Source organism: Hemiscyllium ocellatum, chromosome 25 (assembly GCF_020745735.1).
Source record: "Hemiscyllium ocellatum isolate sHemOce1 chromosome 25, sHemOce1.pat.X.cur, whole genome shotgun sequence".
Lineage (NCBI taxonomy): Eukaryota > Metazoa > Chordata > Chondrichthyes > Orectolobiformes > Hemiscylliidae > Hemiscyllium > Hemiscyllium ocellatum.
The window spans coordinates 25,830,651-25,852,401 of NC_083425.1; the positions used below are offsets into that span (position 1 = coordinate 25,830,651).

The following is a 21,751-nucleotide window of genomic DNA, read 5'->3' on the forward strand; positions in this document are numbered from 1 at the left end:
TGTCTTCATTGAATCATTTTTTTCACCATCTGAAAATTTAAATTAAAAATCTGGAGGTCAATAAGTATTTTGAACTTCCTATTTTGCTGGGTGTGAATACTGTAATCATTGTCCTGTTCACTGACATCATAGCTGCATAACCCAGTGTCAAATTGGAACTGCTGTCAGGAAAGGGTAAAATAACAACACACATAACTAGACCAATGTGGATATCTTTGAGATCAGCAGCAAGAACTCTTTATTTGTTTTGAATGCAAAATCTGAGCGCTTGTGTCATCTAACTACTTTTCTCCCCTTTGGCTATTGGAAACAATGGACATGCTTTCCAAGCTTTGGCATTTTACATGATGTGAGCTGAAAAAACTACTCTCTTCATTTTATTGGAAAGCTGCTGTGAAAATTTGTTCTGAAGGTTTAGTGCAGGTTAGTGTGATAGTTTTTTGTGTTAAATTTGCTATCAAGGAGACGTAATGCTGATATTGAGACTATCAAATTATTTTCAGTTGACATGTAGATTTAAGTGCTGCCACATTCTCCAAACATGGAACATTACTTTCCTCGTGTTTATGTCATGTCAAGTGATTGATTAGAAATCCAGTGAATTGGTATTCTAGTTGGAATCGTGTTAAGCTAGTATCAGTGGATCCCAGCACTTTTGTTCAGATGAACTTTCAATTTTGTTCAAATCTCAGTGAGATTATTAGAGCAGAAGTAATGCTCTATAGGCAATTTGGAGCCAACCTGGCGAAAAGCTCAGGTCGAGGAGAATTAACACTAAGAGGAAATTTAATGCAAATGTGTTCTTGCCGTTCAACTGCTGCATAAGCAATAATTATATTTACACAAACAACAATATGTTACACAACTTCTGGCCCATATAGTTGCTACAGTGAGAGGGGAACTGGATACATGTAAGCAACATAATAAATAACGAGAAAGACTGCAGTGTGACTCCTTTTCGGGAATGAGTCAGGCGATTTTTGTTGCTTGTCAAAGTTGTTCAATTGCACTTGAGTGGATTCATTGCAACATTAGCTCAAACCCCAGAGTTGCGAAACTATCCATTTGCATGCAGGCCATTGGGTCTAGTAGTTTCCAGAAAGGGAGGATTTGGAGAATAAATTACAGAGTCTGAAGGCCTGAACATTGTTATAATGTTTTGCCGACTGATCATGAAGTAATTGAGGATGGTTAACAGCATCCTGGGGCCTAACCATCTGATAAAGCAGGAAACAGTTGGGATGATGTTGCCCGTGGGGAAAAGAAAAGCCTTTGAAGGGAGGGTTGGCTGTATTTTCTGCGTGTTGTGAAGAGTTTTTGTCATCCTGATAATCTCAGTCTGTTCATATTAAAAGGTTTCTTCCATAGACAGGATTGTGTTATTAGTATTTATTTAATCATTGTCCTTACAGCTGAGGAATATTAAAATTTTACAAGTAGCCAGTTCCTTAGTATAGTTTAAAAGTTTTAGATGTGGTCTGAATAAAATAAGTAGCAAAGACTGGGGTCAAATGATCATCGCACAGATATTTAATTACTGCATAGCTGTTTTTCTCTATTTTTTAAATTCAAAAATCATCTTGTCATTTTGGGTCAGTTAGGGTAGGAATTTAAAATGTATCCTTTTTCCATTTCTAATGCTGCAGTTTATTTGGAGTTTCTAATTCCCCATGCATTTAAAATCTTCTCTCTGTAATTCTGGAGAAGCCGACTTGTGTTTTTCTGGTTGGCATGAGACGACTGCATCAAGAAGTCTTAAAGCTTTGGGTTTCTTTCCTTGTCTTATGTGTCTAAACACTGAAGTGTGTTAGGGTGTATAACAAACACGTTATCATTATTGAGTAATGTTGACAATGTTTGACTCTATCAATTCATCTGACAATTGGCCGGATAATGCATCGGTGTCAAACAACCAGACATTTGTGTGCTTTCTCTCCAGTAAAATGTTATCTCAAGCTTTAATAATGGGTTTTTATCAGCCTACTTTTAGAACTTGTGGGCTTTTAATTAATTTTGATTAAGTGCTTCAATCAATTATGTGCAAATTTGAGCCACCTTCCTCAATACAAGCTGAGATTAATGTGGAGAGAGTGTGTAGGTACTTGTAAGCAAGATGGACCAGTTTGATGTATCATCACAGTTGGGCAGCATCTTTTTCATGACTTTGTGGAGGCACGGGATTTTGCAGGATGCAAAGAGAGCAATCAGCCCATTGTATTTGTGCCAAATCTTTGAAAGAGCTATCAACTGTCCAATCCCCTGCTCTTTTTCCATATGTGTAAAGGCTGATGTTTTCATTTTACTACATATTTGATGGTGGTTAGAAATGGGAAAAGGACTGTTTCAAGACTAAGGATTATGGAGAGGGTTGCTACACTTGTTAAAAAAGGATCTTATATTCAATTTAAGTGTTGTTTACACAGCTGTTTGCTCAAGTAATGGGGGAAATCTAGTTGCAGATAAGTTGGAGTCGAGGAATATGAATGAATTGTGATTTAGCTACAAACAGCTAATTGGTATGGGAAATAATGATTGGTTGTTGACGATAAAGGCCTTCTGCATGCCATTGAACAGATTGTGAATGTTTGTGTCAGAAGTAATTGGACTGGAAGGCACTGACCTTTTTTGTGCATTAAAAGGAAACACCTCAAGGGTGAAGAAAGGTAGTTTATTTCCCCTCACCAGTCACTGTAAATTGTGGCTTTTAATCAATAAGTCAAAGACTTAATACATGTGAACCAAATACCACGTACCTCCTGCAAACAAGGGGAAGTACCTGGAGAAGGAAGATCGAGGAGTGGCAAGTCTTGACAAACCAAAAAATCATTTTAGTGAACCCAGTGGACAGGTACCACTGGGCTGCCGTCTCGGTCTAATCCTCTGCCCATAACACCATTTTAATGTTTCTTTTTGTTTGACTGTGTAGTGGGAACTATATGCCAACAGTCATAATTGTTTACCTTAACTAGAATTTTTTTTTAATAAATAGCAATTCTTGTTAAATATAGTAGCCTGACCATGCTTTTGTCAACATATCACTAAAAGATAAATAAATTGGGGAATTTTGTTTCCTTTTATAAAATCTCTGATGTTTGCAACAGCTCCAGGAAGAGCAGGACTTGCTTTACAATGTCCTACCCCGGGGAGGAGTACAATAAGTTTACAGTTTTTGTCTTTCTGAAGTATTCCTTCAATCATGACAGAGGAACTTTGATTATCTGGCATTCAAGTATCTGAATATTGAATTATCTGCCAAGACTGCAAGGCCCTGATGCTTGGCTAAACTATGTGATTTGGATGTGAGCATAAGTGGTATAGTTAGTAAGTTTGCAGATGACACCAAAATTGGAGGTGTAGTTGACAGCGAAGAAGGTTACCTCAGATTATAACAGGATCTTGATCAGATAGGCCAATGGGCTGAGAAGTGGCAGATTCGGATAAACGCAGGGTGCTGCATTTTGGGAAAGCAAATCTTAGCAGGACTTATATAAACTTAACGGTAATGTCCTAGTGAGTGCTGCTGAACAAAGAGACCTTGGAGTGCAGGTTCATAGCTCCTTGAAAGTGGATTCGCAGGTAGATAGGATAGTGAAGAAGGTGTTTGGTATGCTTTCCTTTATTGGTCAGAGCATTGAGTACAGGAGTTGGGAGGTCATGTTGCGGTTATACAGGACATTGGTTATTGGAATATTGGAATATTGCATGCAATTCAGGTCTCCCTTCTTTCGGAAAGATGTTGTGAAACTTGAAAGGGTTCAGAAAAGGTTTACAAGGATGTTGCCAGGGTTGGAGGATTTGAGCTATAGGGAGAGACTGAACAGGCTGGGGCTGTTTTCCCTGGAGCGTCGGAAGCTGAGGGGTGACTTTATAGAGATTTACAAAATTGAGGGATATGGATAGGATAAATAGACAAAGTCTTTTCTCTGGGGTCAGAGAGTCCAGAACTAGAGGGCATAGGTTTAGAGTGAGAGGGGCAAGATATAAAAGAGACCTAAGGGGCAAATTTTTCACGCAGAGCGTGGTAAATGTATGGAATGAGCAGCCAGAGGAAGTGGTGGAGGCTGATACAATTGCAACATTTAAAAGGCATTTGGATGGGTATATGAATAGGCAGGGTTTGGAGGGATATGGGCCGGGCCCTGGCAGGTGGGACTAGATTGGGTTTGGATATGTGGTTGGCATGGATGGGTTTGACCGAAGGGTCTGTTTCCATGCTGTACATCTCTATAACTCTATGACTCTGTTATCTGGCATTCGATTATCCGGAAGTCAATTAACTGAACAAAATACTCCCCACCCATGGTCTTCAGATAATCAGGTTCCTCTGTATCTAAGTACTCTGGAGTTAGCTGTTGAAATTTCAGAAAGTATATTCTTTTAGAACTGTTTAACAAGACTGACTTAGAAGTATTTGTATGGATTTAGATACGGTAGACAAAAAAAGTGTCTTTAGATACTGGTGCAGGTACTTGGGGACACAGATTGCAGGGGAGATGGGAGAAAGACCTTGTTTACACAATGGTGCTGACATGGAATCCATTGTCTGTGAGATGGTGATGGTAAAGAAAACTAATACCCTGAAGAAGATGGGTATTTGAGGAAAATAACTTTAGAATTGCTGGGATGGAATAGAAGAATGGCACTAACTAGTTTGTTTTACAAGGAGAATTACTGGTGCCCATATGACTTTATTGGATATTGCTCAATTAATTTGGGTCATTAATCCATTTAGTTCCTTTAATTGAAGCAAACTCTCCTTTACTAGAATATTGATATTTTCTAATCAACCTGTTCAGACATCTTATAACAAACCTTTGGAAAAGATGGGACTTGAACCTGGCCTTCTGGCTCAGAGGCGGGAACACTACTGCTGTTTCTCGAGAGCCGTATTTAACCTGTCATGATGGGATTTCAACTTGCATTTTCTAGTCTGTGTATTATATTGATTTCTATCCACAACCCTTTATCATCGATGTTCGAATCAATGCAAACCACTTCCTGTTGACAAATCTCTATTCAGAGTTTGTCTCCTCTGAATTTGGAAGGTTATACAGATAACTGTATGATCAATTTGCAACTGAGGTTCTGAGAGCAAAAAGGGAAGTAAGACTTTGTGGTATCTCTCTGGTAGTTTTGACTGAAGTATAAATGCTGTTGCTGCAGCTCTTGTGTTGCATTTTTTAACGACATGCCATGGGATGCAATCCCTTAACTTCTGAAATCACAGGCTGCATTGTTCATGGTAAATTCCAGTTGGATTTGGTCATCAGTTTAAATCCACTAACAACTTATTTGAATGTACTTGTGTACATTTTGTCTGCGGCATCTTAGCCACAGGAGGTGTGGATCAAAAACCAAAGAACTGCAGATGCTGCAAGTCAGAAACAAAAATGGGCAGTGCTGGAAACACTCAGCAGATCTGACAGCATCTGTGGAGAGAAGGCAGAGTTAACATTTTGGGTCCAGTTACCCTTCCTCAGATCTAATGTTCTGAGTTTAAGAAGAGGCACTGGACCCAAAACTGGGAACCCGAGTTCAAATCTCACCATGGCAATTGGTTATATTTAGATTTAATTTTAAAAGTCTGGAATTAGTGTAATGACTGTAAAGCTGTTGTCAATTGTCAGGAAAGACCCACCTGGTTTCACTGTAGGGAAGGAAACTGCCATCTTTACCTGGTCTAGCCTATATGTAACTCCAGATCCATAGCAATGTGATTGACTCTCATCTGCCCTGGCTTCTCTCTGGGCATTTAGGAATGGGTAATGAATATGAGCCTGGCCAGTGATGTCCACATCCTGTGAATGAACTAAAAAAAAACATGGTTCACTATTATCAATGTAATCCTACTGCCAAATAAAGTTTATGCTTTGTGGGTATTACTTCATTCTCTATGAAAGTTTTTGATTCAAACCTCAAGCTAAGACTTCACAGCTAACATTCCAGAGTTGTACACAGGGAATGCTGTATTATTGGACTTTATTATCTTTTGGATGAAGCATTAGCTTGAGAACTTATCTGTCTGCTCAATTTGCCAAATTAAATCAAATGATATAGAATTCTTCCTGTCTCCTTCAATATTTAAAAAGGTTAACTAGTAATACTTGAATGAATTAATAATCTAACAAGCATATAGCCTGTCCCTCATAATTTTTAGAATTTTAAAAGGTTACTGTTGGCTCATATTTTTAAAGAGCTTCATTTGAAGCACTTAACCTTCATGCATATAACTTTCTTAATATAACTGTTATTTCAGGTGGATCTCATATCTTCTGCTCCTCATTATTGATCTGGTTGTTTGTCTGGCGGCATTCTTAGGTCTGGCTAAACGATCCAGATGGCTTCTCACAATGTGAGTATCGCATTGGCTTTGTATTATAGAATGCATAATCTTTGTAGAACAATACATAGTAAGAAACATAAACTTTCAACAAATGATAACTTATACATAAAGTATTATTTTTGTCAGCTTTGAAGCAGATTAATATTGATGCTTTCTTTTTGATGCCTGCATTTCAAGGATAGAGAAGCTACAAGCTCCCCTTTTCCAGCATTTGTAATCTTGATCAATTTTACTGGTGCCTGTAGGATCATAACTGTGAACTCTTGATGATATTTTAACTTGAGCAATTGAGAAGATTCACGAAAGGTATGTTGAATCGCCTGTCCCTTTTTGCTGAAATACTTTGCATGATATATTTTCAGGAAACAATCTCACCCAAGTAAAGTGTTAGGTTTGAGTTCTAGATGTTGCTAATTTGCCAATTTTATTCGGACAGTGGATCAATACAATTGCCCTTCAAGTTAAGTACCAGTTTTATGGCACTTAACCGTACAATAAGTCTCATCAGCCCTATCAAATGACTTTATCATCAATGAGATCTAATCTACAATGTTCATTTAGGAAAGTATGCAGAATGAGGCCCCTCCTTCAAATTGCTAGGATTAGGCACAATGGGCCTAATTTTAATTCAGCTGTGTAAAAATGATTTTAAAATGAAAACTATCTGGCAAGGAGAAATTTATATGCAGTAGTTTGTGTAAGATTTTTATTCCTGAATTACCCCATGCTATTCTATGACATAAATTGCCATTCAGTTCTTCATGATATTCTCTCACCTGTTGCCATGAGAAATTAAAAGTGCAATATTGTGGAAATGCAAGGAAGGAGCTATAATGATAATTAATTGTAGTCAGTGATGGGTGTGCATGTCCCGCACATCCATCCTGAGTAAGACTACATGTTGGAAGCACCATTTCAGTTCACTTCACCAAATGTATCTATTATCATCAACTTTTAGTGTTGTATTTACAGCAGGGAGTCCACTAGCTCAGTTGGCTGGATGGCTGGTTTGTGATACAGAGTTGATATCAACAGCACAGCTGAAGGACTCTCCTTCTCAACCTCTCCCCTCTCCTGAGGCATATTGACCCTTAGGTTATACCATCACCAGCTATGAGAGGACAGCCCTCTCAATGGGTGTAACTATGACAATTTTACTCAGAACAGAAAGAGGGTGTTAATTTCTATTTGACACACCTGTTTACCTTTAAAGTGGAAGTGATGTATTTTCTTGGAAACAGTTGACCTGTTTTCCTTTAGATATAAATCATCTTTCATTTACCTTCAGTTGTGGCCTATGCCATCTGAGTTGGAACTTACTTTCACAAATGCTTTCATATTTCATATATTTTCTAGCTATAATCAATTAGGTATGTTCCCAGAGAAGAGCTGCAGGATATTTGAATTGAAAACAGAAAATGGTGGAAATTTAAAGCTGGTCATGTTTTGAGTATGTTGCCTTCAGCAGGATTTTTAAGAGGTAGCTTAAACCTGCTTGACGAACACATGAGATACAAGCTGATCTTATCTCTACCTTTGCTGAAAAGAAGACTGATAATTGATGACAACCCTGTGCCAGACATTGCTGGAAATGTTGCATTGATGCAATGTTAGATTAAATTCTGAGACTTGTGTTGGTGAATGAACTAGTTGGCTTCCTTCACACACATCCTGTAATGAAACTGAAATATTTGGTTAGGAATTTGAGCAATTAAAAAAAAAATTTCAGTGCTGTTAGAGGAGTGGCTCAGAAAAGCAGTCTCTCCCTCTACTCTGTTTACCAGTAAAAAGGTTATTATCTTCACTCAGTGGGATAACTATTGATTTTCTGACCTGATTTCTGCTACTGCTATAAAATCTAATTGCCAGTGTTCTTGTTAATAATTCATTTAACAGGAAAGCTTTGCCACGTGCTGCACAGTATAAATTATTTTGAAGTTTGTATTCTTGTTTATATTTGTAACACCTCCATTGAAAATAATAGAAGCTGAAGAAGTTTGCAAAAGATGTGCATTGTGCTGAAACAGTTGTTAGATGTCTTAAGAACCAATCTGTATCCTTCTGCAGTTTGTTTGTCCAATAGACTTCAGTTCTTAGCATCCTAAGACAAGGAGACCAGCATTAAATCATAAAATTCCTACAGTGTAGAAGGAGGGTGTTTAGCCCATTGAGTCTGCACCAACCCTCCAAAGAGCGTCCCTCCCAGACTCAGCCCCCAACCCTGTCCCTGTCACTCTGCATTTCCCATGGCTAATGCACCTAGCCTGCACATCCCTGAATGCTGTGGACAATCCACATAAACTGCACATGATTGAACTCCAAGAGGAAACCAGAGCACGCTGGTGGAAACTCACACAGACATGGAGAATATGTGCAAACTCCACACAGAGCGTCATCTGAGGCTGGAATTGAACCCAGATCCCTGGTGCTGTGAGGTAGTAGTGCTAACCACTTTGCCACTGTTCTACCCAATCATTCAACTGTATTAATAAGCTTTGATTCTATTGCAACAAGTGTAATGCAGACTGAAATTTCTCTTTCCACTCATCTCTTGCCCTCTCTTTATGTTTCACTCTTTAAAAATAACTTTAAAGATCAAGTTGTTCTCGGTCTTGAATGATTATTATTGAATTATTGAACAGGTCTCAGAAGCTACTGTCCCAGATAATCACCAAGTCAGTCAGCCAGTCAATTAAGTATATATTGTAATCATAATATAAGTAATAATATAACCCAGACTATCAAAACTGAGTTATCATCTCAGTGTATGTAGTTAGTTGTTAACAGACTCCCAACTATCTGTCTCAATAAAAGCCTTAGTCTCTGCAGTATACGTTACGTGGGCTAACATGCAGAAAACCACAAGTCAGGTCAGCAGCAAGTGGGCACTGGAAGCTGGTGATAGGAAGCATGTGTTAGCAGGTAGCCACGGCAAGTTGGCAGCAATGTCAGTTGTGGCGAGTTCTTTTCTTAACTGCCATCTATTATCTACCTGAATTCAGAGCTGAATTTCACCTGTAACAATCAGGACTAAAGGCTACAACTATACTAAAACACAGCCACCAAAATGGAGCAACAATCATGGGTACAGTGTCGCAGGGGAGAAAAAAGGGAGGTCATGCAGTGTCCAATTTAAAAAGCACTACAATCGCTGTAAGAGGCCCAGGACTGCTCCAATTTGGCAAAGCAATTCTAAAAATGAAGTACAGCTCAAAACTAGAAAAAATCCTTCTACACATTGTTAAGGCAGTAATCATTGTGCATAGTTGTATTTTTCCTGAGAAACAGGACCAAAGCAGAAAAACTGATTTTCTTTTGGTACCAACTACAGGCATTGAACAACTACTTTTGTTAAAAGCAGAAAATGTTAAAAGAAAGAAAGCAGCAATCTCTAAAGCAGCACCAAATAACACAGAGACAATGCAAAGCAAATATCTGAACATGGATTATCACTCTAATGACGTTGTCATAATTTCATTGATTAAAAGAAAGAATGAATCTTTTCACCATGGATCAATATGCTGTTTAGAAAGACAAACACCCAGTCTTCTTATTACTCAGGGAAACAAAGGTTTGAGAAGAATAAAAACTTATGGTATTTCTAGTGACGAACATAAAGATCCTGACAAAATTTTCCTATCTTTGGAAGATCAGTTTAAAATCAACCCAACTTCAGGACACACAGGTTTGAGTTTGCATCATGGCACCAACAACATAGTGAAACAATGAAATCATTTCAGAGGCAGGTGTCAAGGTAAAGCAACAGGATGTGATTTCACCAAAGTTAAATTAGCTGAAAGGCTGATGGAATTGACCATTGCCTCTATACCTATCAGGTCTGTTCTGAAAGGCAGTCCTGGACAAACCTTAAGATGGCACCATTGGTACACTGCATCAATGGATGAAGGACCCAAGTTTGAAGAAACATTTACAGGACAGCAGTTTCTGCATGTGCTTGACTCTGCAATGACTACTGCATCTGTCAACAAGATCAATAAAACAATCGAATCTTGTCAGGGATGAAGATTATCTCCCCTGTAAAAGCAATGAATAGTATTTTGTGACATGCAAGGTTTGTTCCAAAAGAGGACATTTGGCTAAAATATGCAAGAAGTCCAATTGCTCAGAGAAAACCAAAGAGCACCAGAGTTCTCTATGGCAAGCAAGCAAATTACCAATTCCAAGAGGTAACTACAATGTTACAGCTTACAGACGGCAGTCAGAAAGCACATGATCAATTTGACACACCACATGGATGCTGTCACAAAACAGAGTCCTTTATCTCTGTCTAATTCTCCAAAAGGAACTGACAACATGCACTACATGCTGAAATAAACACTCGAGCAAGTACCAATATCATCCTTTTACTTACCTTACAAAGGATGTGCTCAGGAAACTGGCATAGTGTGGTACAGTCCACACACGATAAGCTAACGACTTAGAACAGGTATGACATCTGGAACATTAGCATTATCCATGTTAAATTTCCAAATGACTTCTCAGGATAGGCACTTGAAACCTTTCACAGGTATCATTTCCATGTCTACAATGTCTATTTGAGAAGATCGAATATCAATGTAAAGTATAAAGCAGACTCATAACTGACTATTCCCAATGATTTTGGCCGACTTTGAAATTTTGCTTAAAAAAACAAAGATTTTCCTTGACCTAAAGTAGATGTAAAATCTGAAATTGGAGGTATTCATGATGAGCATGTTAAATTCAGCAAGCCATGTCTTTACATCCAGCTGCAACAGTTCAAGAAGCTCACCATCAATGTGTGGGCCAAAAATATGCAATGTGTCTTTTGAGCAAACACATCCTTCCTGGTCATTCAGAAGTGAGCTCAGATACTCTAAAAAAGTGATCATTTATTGGGCAAAAGACAACCATTTGGCCCATCATGTCTACACCAATTGCTTTTAGAGCAATCCAGTCAATCCCATTCCTCTCCTGCTTCCCATTTAGGGCCTCTGGAAGTTTGAATTCACTTAATTTCTTTATTTTGAAAATAGTATAGTTTGTCATTGATATTTATCAATTTCAACACAGCATAAAAGCTCAGAGTTGACTAAATTGGTTTTCCAGGGTAAACAATGAATTAAATAAATCAATGCATGTATTTAATAATTCGTCTGGAAAAGGTGTAGTTCTTGAAGCTAATGCAGTGCTCATCTTTAAACAGGGCGACAGAAGAGATATAATTCGCTACTAGGAATTATAGACCAGTCAGTTTAATATCAGTGATAAGAAAAATAATTGTCTCTTCGCTAACCGGTAAAATAGAAGAATATTTGGAAACATAAAATGTAGCAATGAATAGTCAGTTTGGATTTCAAAAGGGAAAATTTTCATTTGGAAGGTGTGAATTTAAATGGGACAGAGGAAGAAAAGGACTTTCGAGGATCTAATGCCAACATGATACAGCAGTTCACACAGTTTAGCCAATCCATATAAAAAAATTAACCAAGTGCCTGTGTCAAACCCTGGTTTGACCAGACATGGAGTACTCGTCATGGCAGTAGGAAAAAGATTTAAAACAAGTGCAGAGACGATTTCCCCATGCCAGGAATGTGTGGCAGTATCAGGAATGGATTGACAATCTGTGACACTTTTCTCTTATAAAAAGGCGGCTGTGTGGTGACCTCGTTGAGGTCTTTAAAATTAAGACAAATTTTGAGAGGACACAATGAAGTCCATATCACCAAGAAATCCAAAAGGAAATATAAAGAAACTTGTTCCCTTGGGGTTTCAAGTTTCAGATATTCATCACCCTCTGGAGAATGATTGAAGTGAATAGGAAAGATGCATTTAATGGGAAACTAAGCAAGCATTAGAGGGAGAAGGGAGCCAATGGTTATCATTGTAGGTTCAGCTGAGGAAAGATAGAAAGTGGAGGATAAAACATGACATTGTTGGACAGAATGGCCTATTTCTATCTCTTATGTCCTATGAATTTGGGTAAGTAAATATAGGATGAAACTAGCATCAAATAATGCAGTTATAAGTTATAGCTGCTGCAAAACAGCTCAAGTGTTAAAATACTATTCCATTACTGTCGACACGATGCACAGATGTTGAAAAAATGTTGTCTTGTCTGATAGGGTTCAGCTGGCTAATGTGTTTCACCATTTTCACGGGGGAAATCAGCACCTGATCATGTAGCAGCCTAATGCTTTCCAGCACATCTTAAAACATTATTTGTGTAAAGCCTTCCAATCCTAAGTACATTATTTATTCATTGGTTTAAGAGAAATCATAATTAATTGGGAAGCATAATTTTTACCATTCTATTTCTTTCATTCTGTGTCATTAAACTTTATGCACTCTGCAGCCTTTGGTTCAAGCAAGGAGTCAAGATTTAAGCTGTATATTGTTCTGACAGACTACTTACAATGCTTTCACCTCACTATAATGCAATTTTGGCAAAAGCTCAGCTCACTCTCTGTCTATGTTTGGATATTGAAGCTGCCTCCTTCACCTGACCTATTTTTATGGGATTTTGTGAAGTATTAACTGACTTAGTTACCACTTCTGGTATTCTGAATGCTTTGATCTGGTTTAGTCACTGATATCATTGATTAATATTTATATGAATGATATATTAATAACATGTTGCATAATGTTAATTATCGCATTTTATTGGAATAAATGCAAATGCTAATATGAAAACGTGGACCTGAGAATGTGCAATGAAAATGCATCTCCATCGTGCCAGTCAGCATTTTTGAGTGATGCTTGATGAAAAAAGTTAATGGAGGGAGATAATGCAACTGGGAGGTTCGTATCGTGCTGCTTTCCAAGCTGGAGTTTATTACAGCTCAGGGTAAAAGCTCCTTAAGTGCATGACAAACAAAACCAACTGAATTTGTGAGCTTAGTGGCATAGTGAGGCAAGCAGTGACAAACTAAGCCTTCGTTCCCTGCTGCTTTGGTACTGAGTGTCCTAGCCAACACATACAAGCCTTTCAACAATAGAGTTTTTCTTTCATGCATACATGAAGTTCAGCTGCACTTCGCCATGGCAATGCTGCCTTACATACAACTAGAGTGTGGGAATTTCAGAGGTTAAGTTAAGGTACCTAAAAGACCAGAGAATTTAGTTTTGCTGTGCTCATTTCAGAAAATAGTACTGAGCAATACCTTGGGATGAAATATTAAATTAATAAGTGGCTTTATCAGAAATTTCTTACACCCAGTTGTGCTATTTATTTCTGGTGTGTCAGTATTAATTGCTAAATTAAAGCTGACAATTAACAGTGACAGAAAGGCTCTTCTGATATGTTTTCTTTGGAAAACCTGACTCTTCTTTGATCTATGTAAAACTTATTACACTTTAATGCTTCTCCAAAACAATGGATAAACAATGGATCTTAGTTTATAGGAGACTTGGAAACAGCTTCTGTGTTGTCTAAGCTAGGCAAAAGATTGTGTAAAATGCAAATATTAATGTGTGCTTCCAACAGCTGTAGGTAAGGGAACCCTCACTGATTCAGGTTTCCCCTGAAGCCAATTGTTTTTACTGTCAACTCTTAAGTTCAGAAGGTCAAACTTTAAAAATTCCTGCCTATGTGAGAGACAGCTTTTCACAAACAAACTCATTTAACTACTTGGTGAGTGCCCAGCTGATGATGTCATAGCATCAGAGAGACCTACAGCATGGAAACAGATCCTTCGGTCTAACAGATATCTGAAATTATTCTAGTCCCATTTGCCAGCATTTGGTCCATTTCCCTCTAATTGTGTCTATTTATGTCTCTATCCAGGTGCCTTTTAAATGTTGTAATTGCACCAGCCTCCACCACTTCCTGTGGCAGCTCCTTCCACATACAAACCATTTTGCATGAAAAAGTTGCCCCTTCAGTCCCTTTTAAATCTTTCCCCTCTGACCTTAAACCAATCAAGGGCGGCACGGTGGCACAGTGGTTAGCACTGCTGCCTCACAGCGCCAGAGACCTGGGTTCAATTCCCGACTCAGGCGACTGACTGTGTGGAGTTTGCACGTTCTCCCCGTGTCTGCGTGGGTTTCCTCCAGGTGCTCCGGTTTCCTCCCACAGTCCAAAGATGTGCGGGCCAGGTGAATTGGCCATGCTAAATTGCCCGTAGTGTTAGGTAAGGGGTAAATGTAGGGGTATGGGTGGGTTGCGCTTCGGCGGGTCGGTGTGGACTTGTTGGGCCGAAGGGCCTGTTTCCACACTCTAAGTCTATGCTCTCTCATTTTGAACTCTACTGACCTGGAAAAATGATCTTGGCTATTCACCCTATCCATGCCCTCCATGATTTTATAAACCTTTATAAGGTCACCCTTCAGCCTTTAACACTCAAGGGAAAATAGCCCCAGCATATTCAGCATCGCTTTTGCTCAAATCCTCCAACCCTGGCAACATCCTTGTAAATCTCTTCAGCAACGTTTCAAGTTTAACAACATCTTTCTAAAAGCAGGGAGACCAGATTGAATGCAATATTCCAGAAGTGGTCGAACCAATGTCTAAGGAATATTTTTATAAACTACCAAAATAATATGCAAAAGAACCCCTCGAAAATATTGTGCTCTGCAACATGCAGATCAACATTACACTATTGAACAGGAGTAAATGCTTATAAATTCACAGGGGAAAATCATGAGAATGAAAGTAGTGTAATGTAGTGAACAAGCATAGGAGTAAGGAATGAATGGCTACCCTGTGTTTTGAACATTTTAATTCTAAGATAAAATCCTGCAAAAGTAAAAAAAAATATGCAGGATAAAATATTTTCTCCAATTATGTTGCAACGTTAAACATATGGAATCTGACCTCAATTGATAACATGTCCTATAGTGTCTAAGAGCTTTATCTATCATTAAATTCCCAGTAATGTCATTATGTTTATATTTTGTTTTTTGCAGAATGATCATCAGTGGAGTCCTGACTCTAATCCTTAGTTGGGGATCCCTGGGTCTGGATATGTCTGCCGCTGTGGTAAGTGATGGAATGACCCTTTTGACCTTTCCTGTTGTCTGTGGAATTTCTAATAAGTGAATATTGGGTAGAAAATGGTAAATGCTAAACAGGAGTAATTTTGTAGAAACTAAGAGTTTAGATGTTAGTGCATTGTGCACTTTTTTTTGGAATCACAGCCTGTTTTGAAAATGGGAGGTGAGGAGATGGGAGGCAGCATCAGGAGAGGAAATTCTGATATTTTTGCATTGTTACAAAATCTTCCTAATGGAAAGTGTACATTGCACATGGATCAAGCAGGAAGGTAATTGAAGCAGTGAATTGGCCAATTGATGGTAATTTAGACCTTAGTTGAAGTCCCACCTCCTCCTGAGGTGTGTCATAACCTATCTGAGCAGGTTTATCAAAAATAGTTTTTGGGGGTTTTTCCATTTCGCTCATGGTACATGAGAACCATGGGGTTTCAGAGACTCGCTTGTCTAAAGAAAGCAGCAGGGAAACAGAAGCTTGCTGTTGAGGACCTCCACTACATATTGAGTGAGACAGTATGGTGTGCCAGGGAGGATGGAACACTAAACAACGCCAGGAAGGGGATGTTGGTGGAGGTTCTAATATTACAAGTGCATGCTGCATAAATGCCATTGTAGTAATGCCACTTGAGGAGAAGAAACACAGTCTCACAGGTTGGTCTCTCTGTCTGCCACTTGTTAACTGGCAGCCTGGCTATATAATTGTCTGGCTGCAGGGCAATTATGTAGCCGGCAAATTCCTTCCCACTTTCAGTCTTGATACCAGGACCTGTGATTAAATCAAGAACAGTGGGTGCTGGAAATCTGAAATTGCTGGGTAAACTGAGTGGGACTGGCAGCATCTGTGGAGAGAAAGCAGAATTAACATTTTGAATCCAATGACCCTTCAGAAGTGTTGAGGATTGTAAAGAAAGCAGGAAAAAATACTTAAACAACAACTTAGGAAAGCTAAAAGGGGCCGTGAAATGTCCTTGGCCAGTAGGATTAAGGATAATCCCAAGGCATTTTATATCTACATTAGTAATAAGAGGATAACAAGGGAAAGGGTAGGTCCACTCATGGACAACAGAAGGAATTAATGTGTGGAGCAAAAGAAAGTGGGTGAGGTCCTTAGTAAGCCTTTTGAATCAGTATTCACCAAGGACAGGGACATGGATGATGGTCAGATTAGGGAGGGGTATGTTGATATTCTAGGGCATGTTGATATGAAGAAGGTGTTGGTTGTCTTGAAAAACATTAAGATAGCTAAATCCCCAGGGTCTGATAGGATTTGTCCCAGGATACTAAGGGAGGCACGAGAGGAGATTGCTGGGGCCCTGATAGGGGTCTTTGTATACTCTTCAGCCACAGGTGAGGTCACTGAAGACTGGAGAATATCCATTGCTGTTCCTTTAATTAAGAAAGGCAACAGGCATGATCCAGGAAATATAGCTGGTAAGGAAACCATTGGAGAAGATCCTTAGAGACAGGGCTTCCTTGCATTCAGAAAACAGTCAACTTGTTAGGGATAGTCAGCATGGCTTTATGCGAGGGAGCTCTTGTCTTAGAAATTTGATTGAGTTTTTTGAGGAAGTGATGAAGATGATTGATGTGGGTAGCGCATGGACATTACTAAAGCATTTGACAAGGTCTCTCCTTGGTATCTGATCCAGAAGATTAAATCATGTGGTTGGTAAGTGGTAAGTTGGACACAAAAGTGGCTTGGGTGTAGAAGACAGAGATGGCTGTGAAGAGGTGTCTTTCTGACTTGAGGTCTGACCAGTGATGTTTCACATGGATCAGTGCTGGGACCTCCATTATTTGTAATATGTATTAATGATTTAGATGAAAATGTAGATGGTCTGATTAGTAAGCTTGCAGAGTACATGAACATTGATAGAGTTGGGGATTGTAAGGAAGGTTATTAAAGCATATAGCAGTTGGAAAGCTGGGTGGAGAAATGGCAGATGGAATTTAATATGGACAAGTGTGAGGTGATGTAATTTGGGTAGTCAATTGCAAGAAGAAAATGTACAGTACAAGGGAGGAACCTTAGGTATATTAATATACAGAGAGATCTTGGGGTGCAAGTCCATGCTTCCCTGAAAGGGGCAACAAAAATGGTAAAGAAGGAATATAGTATGCTTGCCTTTACCGTTCAGGGCAATGAGTATAAACGTTCATCAGCCATATGGCAACTGTAGCTTGAAACTGTAGTTAAGCCACATATGGAGTATTGTGTGGATTCTGGTCACCGCACTTTAGGAAAGATGTGGAGACTTTGGACAGGGTGGGAAAGAGGTTTACCAGAGTGTTGCCTGAATTGGAGTATTAGCTATTAGGTTAGATTGGACGAACTTGGATAGTTTTCGCTAGACCATCAGAAGCTGAGGGGCGACCTGATATAATCATATAAAATTATGAGAGGCATGGATAGGGTGGATAGTCAGAAACTTTTTCCTAGAGTGGAAATGTCAAATATGAGGGGGCATAATGTGACAGGGGAAAAGTTTAAAGGAGATGTGTAAGGCAGGTCTTTCTTACAGAGGGTTCTGTGTGCCTGGGACAAGCTGCCAGGGGAGATGGGAGAAGCAGATATGATACCAATATTTAAGAGACTATAGACAGACACATGAACAGGCAGATAATAAAAGGGTTCTAACCATATGCAGGCAGATGTGATTAGTTTGGAATGGCTCAAGGTCAGCGCAGACATGTTGTGCCAAAGGTCCTATTCTTGTACTGTGCTGTTATACGTTCCATGTAAGAAAACATGTTTTGCCTTACCCATACCATGTATCTGCACATACATTTTTAATAATTTAATTCCTTACAGAAGGGAGCATATAACTCCTCCTATTCCCCCCTCAATGATTCCTGCCTGTCAGCTGGCAGTTGCACAAAAGCTGACAGTGTTGCTTTTCAATGTTTGGCTTTCTGTTCCATCATGAATAAAGTGCCTGCTTCCTTTTCACCTTCCAGACAGTTACTACAATTCAAAAGGCTATTGATGTCAGATCAGATTCATTAGCTTCCCTGCTCCCAAGGCTTCACAAAATGATGTGATCAGCAGTGAACTCAGTCTACAGAAACTATCATGACAATGCTGGAAATAGTTGATTTAATTTGACAGCTCTTCAGACTACAATGCACCTTGTATGTTTGCATTTATTTTGGAGAATAACTCATGTGACCTGTAAATCCTCAAGACAAATTGTGCTTTAGATGAAAATCCATTTCAGATCATTTTCAGGTATTCATGTTCTAGTTTTTTATGTTTATGTTGCTGGTTTTAAGTCATGCAGATTTAATGCCTTTGAGTGGAGTGTATTTGATGGAATTGAAACTGAAATTGATGAGCAAAATACAGGCCACAGACCAAAGCTGGGTTTATCACAGTTCAGGTTGTTCAGTTTTATGACAGAATTTTACTGGTCTCAGTTTCTTTCATTAAAAAATTGAAAAAGCCAAGCTCTGAGGTAACTTATCAAGCATGGAATCAATGCAGCAAGAGGGAGAAATTGTCCAATTTGAATTCTTTTGATGCTTATGCACATCTGATGGATTTGATCTGGAAGCGATGTGCTTTTCAGTCAAACACCTTCCAGGCATCTACAGTCCAGCTACAAATGGAGAACAGCAGCTAAAGTGAAGTTTATTATGGCTTCAGCACTATTCGCAGTGCCTCGAGGAAAGGAGCTGAGAAGGGGTCACCGTGATTTATTGACTTGACTGTCTGGTTAACCCCATTTGTACTTAGAAATTTATAGGGATCCAATTCAGGAGGTAACAATACTCTGGGTCCTGGCTTCAGATTGCAGGCACACTTAAGCCAAAGTAATTAGTGGTAACTGAAAGCTAATAAATCCAATAAGCAATTCAGGAACTGGTGATCCGGATGCTTTCACAAGGAGTAGTTGAGGTGAATAGAAACAAATGAAAGGCTTGTATTACATGTTTTTCATGAGCACCTGACATTTCAAATCCTTTTACAATCAATGAAGTATCTTTTGAAGTATAGATGCTGTTGTAGATTAGATTAGACTTTAGATTAGACTTACAGTGTGGAAACAGGCCCTTCGGCCCAACAAGTCCACACCGACCCGCCGAAGCGAAACCCACCCATACCCCTACATTACCCCTTACCTAACACTACGGGCAATTTAGCATGGCCAATTCACCTGACCCGCACATCTTTGGACTGTGGGAGGAAACCGGAGCACCCGGAGGAAACCCACGCAGACACGGGGAGAACGTGCAAACTCCACACAGTCAGTCGCCTGAGTCGGGAATTGAACCCGGGTCTTCAGGCGCTGTGAGGCAGCAGTGCTAACCACTGTGCCACCGTGCAGGAAATGCAGCAGTTACCTTGAACTCAGCAAGCAGCAATGTGATAAAGACCAGAAAACCTGTTTTTGTGATATTGATTGAGGGATAAATTTTGGCCAGGGTACCAGAGATAATTCCCGTGTTGTTTAAACCAGTGCCATGAAATCTTTAACACCCACTTCCATGTGCAATTGGGATCTTAGCTTAACATCCCAACCAAAATACAGTGATGCACACCCCCATTATTACACTGGAGTCTCTGGCCGGAGTGGGGCTTGAACTTGGAATCTGGCAACCCAGAGGGCATAAATGCATTTAGGAGGAAGTTACATAAATAAGTATGAGGGATATAGAAATGGAACCACTGGGCAAGTGGGCAAGTGTTGTGAGAGATGGCTAGACATTTAGCAGATGGAGAGTGAGGAGGCTGAGGGGAGCCTCCTCTCACTCAATATCTCCATTCCTAGTGAATCTTCATCAGGGCAAGTAAATTGTACAGTTATGAGCAATCAATTCAGCTGAAAGTATTGGTGTGCCATGGTATTGTTTGCTTCATTGAAGTGTGCCTTCATACTGAAAAGGTTGAGAGCCTCTGTTTTCTGCTTTAAATACAATGTGGCTGCAGGAAAAAGGAGCTGATTGTTCTACTTGCAATTAAACATAAACAGATTCCTCAAAAAAGCAGTAGTAGATAAGCTTCCTTTTGTTGCTTGTGTCTTTCAACAGAGTACATGGGTTATCCTAGGCTTTGTTTCAGGAATGAAAGGAAAGCCAAATTTGGAATACTAGTGACCCAGGCCATGAACAACTTGTTTGAAAAATATGAGCCACCCTGCCCCCTATAGGCAACCGCCTATTGAAGGATTTTTGTATCTGGCCCCAAGATAATACAGCAACAATGATAAAACATCGCAAACTAAATAGTTATCGCTCTTCTACGTATCTTCCTTTTCCCTGATACCCTTTTTTTCTCTATTGAGTGAGTTGCAATTGCAGTTGTCTGTAATTTGATCAAACACCAAAGCCTACAAGTTTTTGTCTTTTGCTGCTCACAGTAGGAAGGTGTACAGGGAAAGCTAAGCATGGAAAAATACTTACGAAAGGAACACAGGAAAGAGACAGGATAGATAGGAAAGGTCATGGGAGGTTGAATCCAATGCAATAAAACAGACAATCAAAGGCAGAAACAAATGGATTACTTCAATGAGTGCGCATTCTGCAGTGGAAAGTTTGTTTGTCAAAGGTTTATTTTTCTCATAGAATTTGCAGGTTTGCTAAGCTACTTGCATGTACCAATTTCCTTGTCAATATGTGCTCTATTTCTATCTCGGTAGAAAAGTGTGGTGCTGGAAAAGCACAGCGAGTCAGGCAGCGCCCGGGAAGCAGGATAATCGATGTTTCGGGCATTAGGCCTTCATCAGGAATGTCCAAAACATTGATTCTCCTGCTCCTCGGATGCTGCCTGACCAGCTGTGCTTTTTCAGAGCCACACTTTTGACTCTGATCTCCAGCATCTGCAGTCCTCACTTTCTCCTCGGTCTCTTTCTATCTGCATCATAATGTGTTCAAATTAGACACAATTTCTCTGTTTTAAATCAAGGGGTGGCAGTGTTCACTTCCATTTCAAAACCATTCATTACTTCTGACCCTTGAAAAATCAATGCTGCTTTCAGCAATTCAGCACAACAAAGCCAGAAAGATATAGGTGCAGCTCCTTGGATAAAACTTACTTCAAGTTCCTGGAGATATCATTGCTTAATTGGTGCTTATTTGAATAAAAACATTTTTCCTAATCTTGTAAGTTGGAAACTAACAACATTTTATTAGTTAAGATTATCTTTCAACACTATTCACAGACATTTCATGGTTTGTTTTTACTTGTTTCTGGAGTCTGTTTTCATCCAAATAGCATTAAATGACAATCAGAATAGTGTTGTATTCAAGAAAGGAATTCATAGAAGATTAAAGGGATTATTATGTAATTGTACATTTTGTAACTATATAGAAGTTACATATATACATACAGTAAGCTGGACAAACAAGTTCAATTCTGGTTAAAGGTGAAGAATTATGTTCTTCATATTCCTAATGCACTTCATTATACGTTTATATTTTACTCCACGTAAAATTGGG

At 39.2% G+C, this 21,751-nt stretch overlaps 1 protein-coding gene across 1 annotated transcript in view; it reads left to right on the top strand.

Annotated features, from left to right (window-relative positions):
- The window catches only part of ttyh2 (tweety family member 2), a 145,006-nt gene that overhangs the window by 80,032 nt on the left and 43,223 nt on the right, over positions 1-21,751 (top strand). Inside the window, exons 6-7 of the mRNA XM_060844822.1 lie at positions 6,257-6,352; positions 15,230-15,302. Of these exons, the coding sequence (XP_060700805.1) occupies positions 6,257-6,352; positions 15,230-15,302 (169 nt within the window). The remainder of the gene's footprint in view (positions 1-6,256; positions 6,353-15,229; positions 15,303-21,751) is intronic.